The 10,311-nt window shown below is 36.2% G+C and overlaps 2 protein-coding genes across 2 annotated transcripts; one reads left to right on the top strand and one right to left on the bottom strand.

Annotated features, from left to right (window-relative positions):
* Positions 1-4,304: 4,304 nt before the first annotated feature.
* On the bottom strand, positions 4,305-5,182 carry LOC106780457. Its single transcript, XM_014668746.1, has 2 exons — positions 4,890-5,182; positions 4,305-4,767 (listed from the first exon to the last, which is right to left on the bottom strand). The coding sequence occupies exons 1-2, from the start codon at positions 5,180-5,182 to the stop codon at positions 4,305-4,307; spliced, it is 756 nt and encodes a 251-aa protein (XP_014524232.1).
* A 776-nt stretch (positions 5,183-5,958) lies between these two features.
* Positions 5,959-9,491, top strand: LOC106780454 (mitochondrial import receptor subunit TOM20). The gene is made up of 6 exons (XM_014668739.2): positions 5,959-6,191; positions 6,445-6,523; positions 6,932-7,101; positions 7,215-7,262; positions 8,487-8,579; positions 9,115-9,491. The coding sequence occupies exons 1-6, from the start codon at positions 6,093-6,095 to the stop codon at positions 9,238-9,240; spliced, it is 615 nt and encodes a 204-aa protein (XP_014524225.1). The 5' UTR covers positions 5,959-6,092; the 3' UTR covers positions 9,241-9,491.
* Positions 9,492-10,311: the final 820 nt, after the last annotated feature.

Here is a 10,311-nt window from a genome sequence, read left to right as displayed (position 1 = left end):
ATATATATATATATATATATATATATATATATATATATATATATATATATTTAGAATGTTTCTATTGTAGTATATTGAGAATGTTTTTATTGTTTTGAGATGCGTGATTGAGATAATGATTGATTTAACTTTAAGTGCAGATGGTGGATGCTCATAATTGTTTAAGACAGATGAATGGTTTCACCAAAGAAAGTTGATTTGTGTGACATTGTGTTTGAGGTTGAGTGAAACACTTTCTTTGGTGAGGAATGGTTCCATGCATTATAGGATAACATTCTATTTGGTTGTTGATCACTTATAAGGTTTTTGCATTTGTTGTGTATTCTTTATTATGTGAGCACCATAGTTGAAGCTTGATTGTTTAAAACATCATTATATCTTGACTTATCTTTCAATGATGAGCATACATGAGTGATTTACTTATCTTGGAAGAAAAAGCTTTTTGGTGTGCTAGACCATTGTAGTGTACCTATTTTGTTTAGGCCAAGTTACATTTTGCTTGAGGACAAGCAAACTTTCAAGTTTGGGGTTGTGATAACAGTTGAATTTACCGTTATCTGTGATGTAAGTTTGATACTAAATCAACTCTATTTGACTTTGAAACTTGCTTGAACTCTTGTTTTTAGCTTAATTTTGTGAATAACTGAATAAAGGTTATACTTAATGATTTTATCACTAAATTTCCTTAATTTTGTAGGTTATTAGTATGATTTGGAAGAGGAGCAAAAGTATCAAGGAGTCGGAGATCAAGAGGGACAGCAAAAGCACTAGAGAAGAAGGTTGAAGAAGGTGTAGGGCGCCTGATTGCCCTTTTCTAGGGCCCTCAATGCCACTGGTCACGCATGGACGCCTGGTTGCCCTTCTGAGGGGCGCTGAGCGCCAGTCAGCTTCATCGTAGCACGCCTGGTTGCCCCTAACTAGGGCGTTGCACGCCACTTCTCTCACAATTTCGCTTGCTTGCCCTTAATTGGGGCGTTGAGTGCCAGCAACATAGGCTTATGGGCCATTTGTTTTTATCTATTTAAGGGTTTGCATGCATTAGGGTTCACATCTTTTGGTGGCTGAAGCACAAAAACATATTTTTCGACCTTTTAGAGGCAGACTGGGCATGCGGGAGCTGTTCTTATATTTTTTTAGGGTTTCCATCTCATTCTTCCATTATTGTAGGCCAAGGTTCTCCATGACAATGGAGAACTAAATTCATGATTTAAACATTTTATGCTTCTTTCATTGAATGTTAATGATTTTCTTCTATTCGTAATGCTAATTATGTTTTGGCCATTCATAGTTTGATGTTTGATTTGTCTGAGTATTGGAAAATATCTCATGATCTAGAGAATTTCACCCAAAGGGACTATTGCCTAGACATAGGGATAAAACGTTTGGTTGTCTTAAGCTTCTGTTCGTAATGCAAAATTGATTATTAGGGATGCAAGAGATTGTGGTCTAATAATTAAGGATAGACTTTTTACGCCGAGACATCAGGTTCTAAGTAATTTAGAAATTGACATTAACATTCCAATGTAGAAGAGGAATTCTTATATGCATAAAAGTAAAGTTGGTGAAATCTAAACTCCAACTACATCTTCATCTCATATTATCAACATCATTCATTGATTCTTGTTTTAGCCTCAATTGATCAAATTTTACATTTTGTTATTACGTTTACTTTTATTGCATTTAAAAACCAACAAAATAGTTCTTCAAGTCTTAATTAGTTAATGTATTACACGACTGCTTAGTAACACAAGTCTCTTGAGACACAATACTTGGTGTTACCATTTTATACTGCTTGATACGATTCGGTACACTTGTCGACCGTTTAACACTATCCAAAAATTTGTTATTTTATTTTGGTTTATTTCTGAAAAAAAGTTCTAAACTATGGCACACAAATAATTAGTCCCATGGTAAAACAACCACTAAAGTTCTTTAGGTGTTTTTTAGTATATTTTATGTTTAAACCCTCTTTTGGTCCTCATATTTATTGGTGAATCTCAAGTGGGTCCTCCTTTTCTAATCTATCTCAATTGGGTCCATAAACTTGTGAAATTAAGCCAATTAAGCCATCTTCGTTAAGTTTTCATTGATGTTGTCTAGCTATGATTACGTGGTGCACACATATGTATACATCTTATATTACGTGGAATTTTTTATTTAATTTGTTAAGGGTTAAATATGCTTTTAGTCCCTGAACTTTCACTGATTTTTGGTTTTAGTCCCTGCATGAAACATTGATGGCATTTGGTCCTCCTAGTATAGAAACATATATGTTTAGTCCCTAATTTTGGACGGTGTTAATTTTTTGGTGAGGTGGGTAACGACACTGCCACGTCTCACTGTGCACTATCTGCCACGTATGTTTATTTTTTACATTTGAATTACTCTTTTTTGGTTTTGCATCTGGCACTGCCCCTTGTGCTTCCTCCGCAACCCCTTTCCCCTCCCCATCGCCGACACCAACCTTCCTGTCGAGTTCAAATTTTGGTCGATTTGTCATTAATTTTTTTTATTCAAATTCTGTGTTCGCTTTATTTCTTCTTAATCTCCACTATTTTGTGATATTTACCTCCGTCGTCTTCCTAATGTTGTTCTTGAACTGTAGCAATGGCTGCGAGACTCGCAATTGTGAGGGGCACCGGAGGGAAAAGGAAATTAGGAAGTGTTTTAGGGTTTAATAGGTTGATTCAAACGGTGCCCCAATCTCCTCCTTTATCTGGAAGCATTGATTTTGGGGTTCAATCACCGCAACCCGTTTTGCCCGAGGAGAAAATATGGATTTGGGTTCCAAGGCTTGAATTGCTAAATAGACGGTTGTCGGGGAGAAGGGTTCTACGAATCTATACCTATATCTATAATAGTCAAAAAGGAAGGAAGTGAATAATTCTTGGGAATTGTAACAGATCACGTTTTTTTTTTTCTAAATGAAAGAAAGGAACGAATTTGTTGCCATCCCTGCTGGTTCTTGGTACGCTTGTTGTGTTAAGGGTTGTGTTTGATGGCCAGAAGAATGTTGTTCTGAAATTTGTTGTATGTTCTTCTAGGTACAACTTTAACAAGGTTGCTTAATATAAATAATTGACATTGGAGATGGATATCAGAGAAAGAAAACTGCATATGGATATCAGAGATGGATGATGAAAGTAGCAAATAATGGCCCAACAACTTCTTCTGTCTCTGCGTGCCTCACTCCCCAATCCTTCGATCGTCGCAATGCCAATCGCAACAAAATTCGAAACCCTAAATTTCAGAAACCAGTGGTCCCCAGCGGCGAAGCCACCACCTACACTCGTCTTTCGCTCAAGCACGACTATTCCTTTTCTTCCCCTCTCTTGCCTCCCGAAATCAAGCTCTCCGAAGCGACCCCGCCCATCGACCACCTCCTCCGCAATCGCAAACGACAAACTCAGCGGGAACATGGCGACGTTTTCGAAGGTAATGCCGATTCCGAACCTGAAAGCGACGGCGAGGTGGATTTAGATGAGAAAATTGAGGAGAGAAGAATGGGAGATGAACAAATAGATACAAAATTTGACGTGGCAGACAGAGAACATTAAAACTCACAGAAGACGTGGCAAGTCCGTTAGTGAGATTTGACGCCGTCCAATTTTGGGGATTAATTTTACATGTTTTAATACTAAGAGGATCAAATGCCATCAATGTTTCATGCAGGGACTAAAACCAAAAATCAGTGAAACTTCAGGGACTAAAAGCATATTTAACCCATTTGTTATTAAGTCTTGTATAACTGTTATATGACGTGTTACATTATATTATTTAATTTTTCAGATTAGGGATTTCTTCATATTAAGAGATTTTTAATGAAATAGGGTTAGAGAAAGGGAAATAGGGATTTAATAGTGTGAAAAGATGAATTGAAATCTTAGAGAGCATTTTCTTCAACTCCGATGAACCACTCATTTGTATCGAACACGGCCCAAGCAGAGGATGATTCATTGGATGACCAGGTTGGAAAGCTCAAGCTCAAGGCCCGATTAGGGTTCGTGTTCTGCCATGGTTGCAATGGATTGAGGCTTTGATTTTGGACTTTCATTGATGGGTCCAAACGCCGCCTCATAGCCCTTGGCGAAAAACCTTTCACCAATCAACTTCTTGTTACAGTTTGATGGGTTGAAGTTCTTACCTCTCTCACACTCACCTTTCCCGTGACACATCCGGCAGCAAGAAGATCACACTGCTTTGCCCAATTACACAGGGAATCAGACTATACTCATTTACAGTGCCAACATTGATAGAATCATTAAGAAAATAAAAGGAAAATGACAAGAAAAAGAAAGGGGAAACTAATCATACTTCTCCCTCCAAGAGGAAACAAGAAAGAAGACCCAGGGGAGGGCCAAGAAAAGGTCACCGACAGTCTGGCGAAGCCAATCCCAGGCAAGATCCTCGACCTTGCATTCGAAGTAGATCCTCCACATGCCCATGAAGAGGTAGAGAAGCGTGCAACCCTTAGCGAAGAAGACCTGAAAATCGCGATCCTTGACGAAGGAGACCGTGAAGAAGAGGAAGCCAATGGCGACGAGGAGAAGGTCGGAGAAGGAATCGAAGGTCTTGATGAGGAGTTGATCTTGTGTCATCGATCCCAAGAGCTTGGTGGCGGTCTGGACTTCGTAGCCGAAGGTGTAGACCTCCTTCGTGTAGAACATCATCAGCGCCCTGCACGTCACCGCTATGAGCGAGTGCAGGATGTAGATCACCATGAACGCCGACGACGACGATATTGTTCGCACTCTCTCACTCTCACTTCTTCATCTTTCAAATCACCCTAACCTCATGCCTCTGTTCTTCTCATCTAAACAACGCCTTGATTAAACTATTAATTATTTGGGGCAAAAAATTCTATTAATTATGATAGAATCAAACTATACCCATTTAAAGTACCAACCCCATCCATACACTGAATCTCCTTCAAAACCACAAGAGAGCCATCACCACCATCATCCCTCTCATTTTTCCCATTCTTATTCCCCAAGACAAGCTCCGCAAGAATCAACCTCTTCCTAACAACAACCACAAAAATACAATCACCCTCACTTTGCATTTCACCCTCCTCCATTGAGTTCATTCTGAATTTTTGGAACAACCATAACCCTGAATCTAGCCCTGAACCCGAACCCAAACCCAAACTCTGAAATTCACCGTTCCTAAACCTCCTCCTCATGACCAAAAGATACTCTATTCGAGAACGACATCGTTCAGGGTGTCGTCACTGTCGTCGGTGTCCGGTAGGAAAAAGAGGGTTCTAGATTTAGTTGACGTAGAGGACTGTAGAATGGTCTCATCTCGCATCCGAAAGTGTGGCAAGTGCGAACGATTGAATAGAACTAGGCGGTGAGGTCGAATTGTGCGTATGGCTCTAGAACCACCCGAGCCATGCTACTTTCAACCTTCGACATTCTATAATGTCTCAACCTTTGAGAGTTTCGTCTTCAATTACAGTGGAAGTAACTAAAAGTGAAGTGGGTAGTAGAGGGAGTCTGACCCGATTTGGAAACAAATTCCTTTCGATTAGGAATAAATTTGTCACATCAAAAACTTTTAATTTTAAAAAAAAATCCACATAATAAAACACTTTTATATCAACATACACCGTTATCACAATTTAAGGTTGTTAGTGAAAACTTAACGGAAAGGGTTTAATTGGTTCAATTTTACAAGTTTATGAATCCAATTGAGACAAAAAAAAGAAAATGATGACGCATTTGAAATTCACCAACAAATGTGAAGATCATAGAGGGTTTAAATCTATATTTTATTTAGTAATTTTTTTTTACATCTTTTAGAGTGGTACTAGAGGTTAAAAAGACTTGGACCATTTATTTGTGTTACCTCAATTTGAATATATTTATTGATTTATTGATTATTCGTTAACATCAAACAAATATCATATTTATCTAAAATTGAGTGATGGTTCGAATGTAATTTGAGGAAAGAGAGGGCGATTTCAGGTCTCCACGTAGGTCATTAGCAGCTACGCTGCTCTCATAAGAGCAGCTGCAGATTTCCATTCTAAAACCCAAAACCCTAAAAGCGAAAAAAGCTCCCAAAGTATCTGTTGCTCTCAAGCTGCCATGGATTTGCAACAGGGTGAGTTTGATCGCCTCTTGTTCTTCGACCACGCTCGTAAGGCTGCAGAAGCCGAATACATCAAGAACCCTATAGATGCCGACGTTCGTATATCTTTTTCCTTTCTATGTTTTATTTTATTTTAGATTCGTCGTTTCCTTCGAACTCCGAATGTTTCTCTCAAAGGATTGGCTCATGGGTACTCTATTTAGATTAGCATCCCAATTAATCTGTTAATTTTTGTTTTTATCATTTTCTGGGTTTATTTTCATATGAATTGGTCGTTGCGTGCTAGATTGGGAAAAATGTTCTGCAATTTTTCGAAAAATTATTCGTTTTAAACATTTGTCTCTACAGAACTTAACACGATGGGGTGGAGCTTTATTAGAGTTGTCTCAGTTTCAGAACTTTCCTGAGTCGAAGAAAATGACCCAAGGTACTGCTAATTTTCTTATTCTACTTAAATCCTTTTTGGTCAATTTAGGGCCGATTATCACTTTTCTTTTAGGAAAATGATTTTCATGCGGTTCAGCTTTTCAAATAATCTGAAAGTAGTTAAAGAATTTAAAATCTGATCAAAATCAAGAGATATTTTGAAATCCCTAATATTGTATGTATTTTAATATTTTATAATTCTCAAGAAACATAAATTCTGCCAACAATTATATTTTTAAAGTGCATAGAATATAACAAGTACGCCCTACATTTGTTTGGACATGAAATTTTCAAAGTAGGGACTTTTTTATTTTTTATTTTGAAGAGTTTAAATGGAGCATCTACTGATATGGTAAGTATTTGTGTGCTTATGATTTTGAATTTTTGTTTGCGTTCTGTTTTTGAGCAGAGGCTATTTCGAAGCTGGAGGAGGCGCTTGAGGTGAATCCCAAGAAGCATGACACCCTTTGGTGCCTTGGAAATGCTCACACCTCGATGGCATTTTTAAATCCAGATCAGGAGGAGGCAAAGGTTTATTTTGATAAGGCAGCTCAGTACTTTCGACAAGCTGTTGATGAGGTACCATTGTTTTATTCAGTGTCAATGGCAGTATTATCAGATATGCATCGTGGGATGTATTTTACGTTTGTCTCAGTTGAAATAATTTCTAATAGAACTTTTGTCTTATGTAGGATCCTTCAAATGAACTTTACCTTAAATCATTGGAAGTGGCGGCTAAGGTATGTTTTGTATTATATCGTTTTTGTACCATCGAATTGGTTAAATGACTCCTTTGACTTATGATTTGTGTTTGGAAGCGGTAATGGAATATAGAAACGGTTGTTGCAGTCTGTTCAATTTTGTTGTCACTTTTGTGTATGGGTTTGAGATAATTAAGGCAGATATTGTGATTTCCAATTGTTTATTGTAAAGCCGTTCTGATATCTATATTTATGGCTGAAAGTTTGAGATTGTCTTGATTTGTAGATTGTCAATACATCTATGTTTATGACATCTTAATGAATTTGATTCTATTCATGTTATTTTTATCTGATTGAGAAAGTTTGGATCACAATTGTTTTGGAAGAGTCATGACAAAATTTTACTAGATCTGTACGTCTGTGATGAGCATAAATCTGGCATCTCCTGGTTCCATCTTTTATCCAGGTTGTGTCCTTAGTAACCCAATTTTATAAAGCCAACAATGTGTGAAGCTTTTTTATCTCCCTGCTCCACCCGGCCTGGCTCTTCCCTGCCCTGCCCTTCTGTCCTGACTTTTCTGAGACTATTCGAAATCAAATGCTTTTTAACTTCTATACAATGTGATGTTTGACGATAAAATTTTTGTCTAGATGGATTGAGTTTTTCTTATTGAAATTTTAATTAATTGTTATCATAGTTGTCAATCAGAAAAGCACTCCCACAGTGCCTCAAAAAGTGAGAGGTGAGTGTTCTTGTCATGGTGAATGGAGGACGCTATTATGTTACTTTCTAATTATAATGATTTTTGCGGAAACTAAGATTGGAGAAAGCCATTGCTAGTTCTAGGAAGTGGAAGGGAGTTGCAGAAGATGAAGAGGAAGAGTATGTATAAATTGAATGAGGAAAAACACATACTGATCTAGTTTTTGAGGAGAGTTGTTAGGATCTAAACATAGAAATGGAAAAGAAAAGCTTGGTTTTGTTGAATTCAATGCAAAGAATGGAAAATGAGAGGAAGATCTCTATTGCAAAGTTTTTGTCTTCACAAAAGGGTTCCCCTTCACAAAAGATTGATGCCACAATTGGCTATTCTTTAAAGTTGATCTGTTCCTTGCTTTTTATGGATGGTGGTACCTTATCCACTGCCTCATTTCTATTCTTTCTTTCTAGAGTAAACTTTCTCTTTTATTAAACAGAAAAAGTTTCACCAACTTGTTCTGAGATTGGCTTCTGGATCAAATTACTAATGCCTTTCTTTCCAGGCTCCTGAGCTTTATTTAGAAATTCGTCAGCATGGATTGGGTCAGCAGCAGCAGGCAGCAACAGCTGGGTCTTCTACATCGTCGGCTACAAAGGTAATATTTCTGTCTTCTTTCCCTGCGTTAAACTTGTGGATATTGTATGAGTTTTTTGTTTTTTTGTATAGTTCTCGACCTTTTATGAACAACTAATATATACTTTTCGCAATTTGTTAATGAATTGATTTTTCTGAGATTTAATTTACCTTCAAATTATCTTTCCATAAATGCACTGTTGTCTGACGGAGGACAAAATCAAGGATTGCCAAAAGCAGTGAAATAAAGGAGTTTGTTGAATCAAATGTTTTGTCATTACACTTGCAAGTTAATGGTTCTAAATGTTCACTTTTCTACGTTAAGTTTGATTTTTGTAGTGAAGTAGGAAGGGCTCATAGGTTTTACCATTAGTGCACCAAATTGAATTTGTATAGATCTTAGTTACCTAATCAGTATATACATGCTTTGAGATAGATTGTATATGCATTTTATTGGAGAGTCCAAGAGCCAAGTGCAACCCAAACAAGACAAATTAGCAGTAAGCATGTCTTATGGTTTGTATGAGTTTTATCACCTATTTTTGGTTCTTTGTCAGACGCAGAAGAAAAAGAAGAGCAGTGATCTGAAGTATGACATATTTGGATGGATAATTCTGGCAGTTGGCATTGTTGCATGGGTGGGATTCGCAAAATCGAACCTGCCTCCACCTCCTCCTCGATAAGTGAAACCATTTGATTCTATCTCATACATTGATTATTGAGAATGATTTTTAATTTGGTTCAGTGCCGTTTGTTTACCTTTTGACAGCAGTAATATTTGTAATGATGTAGCCATTGGCGTATCTTATCCGTCATACGAAATTTTTTCCTACTGCCCGGCTTAGATCTTTGCTAGTTTTGCAGAATCAAAAGCATCGCCTTCAGTCAAGTATTGAATATAATAAGAATTTTACGCCAAGGTTTTGGTTTTTCATTTATGGCTCCTTTTCAATAGGCCTTACTGATATGCTTTAATAAATTTGTTATTGAGAATTTAATTTTGGAACGAAAAATAAGCAAAATGAAGAAGTCTTTTTAGAAGCTAAAATAAAGAAGATACATAAGAGATATTTTTTACAAGATTGTGTAAACTGATCTTAATTTTAGAAGTTCGTTATATATTCTTATTTTTATTTTTCTCCTTGATGGGTAGGTGGAGATTTGTCCAAATGGGTCCTTTCTCAGAACTAGTATTATTCAACTTACAATGAATATGGTTATTAAGTTATTAAGGATTTTATTACGAGAATATTCTTTTTAGAAATAATGTACTTAATATATTTTTCTCATTGCATGTTATTTATCAAAATATTCTTATTATATAAAAGATATTGCTTGTGCTGTCTGTGATATATAAGTAAAATACATCTACGTGCTCTTTCTCTATTAATGATTTCTGAAATTAATATTTACATGTTTTTATTGAAGTCGTGTTTGCATGCAACTTTAATATCTTAGGTTGACATTTTAAAGTTTTATCAATAATTTTTCATTTCGTAAGTCATTCATACGGAAAAGAAATACAAAGATGTAAGAGGATTAGAATTATGATAAGCATGAAAAGTATTTATTACACAAGATATATTTTTTATATTAATACAAAATCATGTAGAGAATAAATTGTCTAATGAAAATATATTCCATAACTTTTTAAGCAAGAGTATAAATAATGCTTTCTACATGTTTAAATAAATTTTAAAAAATCATCGTAAGTATTTTCTATATAATATTAAGGTTAAAAGGTTTAATCATTT

Source organism: Vigna radiata, unplaced genomic scaffold (assembly GCF_000741045.1).
Source record: "Vigna radiata var. radiata cultivar VC1973A unplaced genomic scaffold, Vradiata_ver6 scaffold_319, whole genome shotgun sequence".
NCBI classification, from domain to species: Eukaryota; Viridiplantae; Streptophyta; class Magnoliopsida; order Fabales; family Fabaceae; genus Vigna; species Vigna radiata.
Note: the sequence above shows the minus strand (reverse complement) of the source record. Positions and strands in the feature narration are given on the sequence as shown.

Excerpts from the sequence above, each read along its gene's own strand:
- LOC106780454 (XM_014668739.2), top strand. The coding sequence starts at position 6,093 with ATGGATTTGCAACAGGGTGAGTTTGATCGCCTCTTGTTCTTCGACCAC. Across the intron at positions 6,192-6,444 it reads AGAACCCTATAGATGCCGAC|AACTTAACACGATGGGGTGG; the intron begins GTTCGTATATCT and ends TTGTCTCTACAG. Across the intron at positions 6,524-6,931 it reads GTCGAAGAAAATGACCCAAG|AGGCTATTTCGAAGCTGGAG; the intron begins GTACTGCTAATT and ends GTTTTTGAGCAG.
- LOC106780457 (XM_014668746.1), bottom strand. The coding sequence starts at position 5,182 with ATGAGGAGGAGGTTTAGGAACGGTGAATTTCAGAGTTTGGGTTTGGGT. Across the intron at positions 4,768-4,889 it reads GGGGTTGGTACTTTAAATGG|AAGTGAGAGTGAGAGAGTGC; the intron begins GTATAGTTTGAT and ends TGAAAGATGAAG.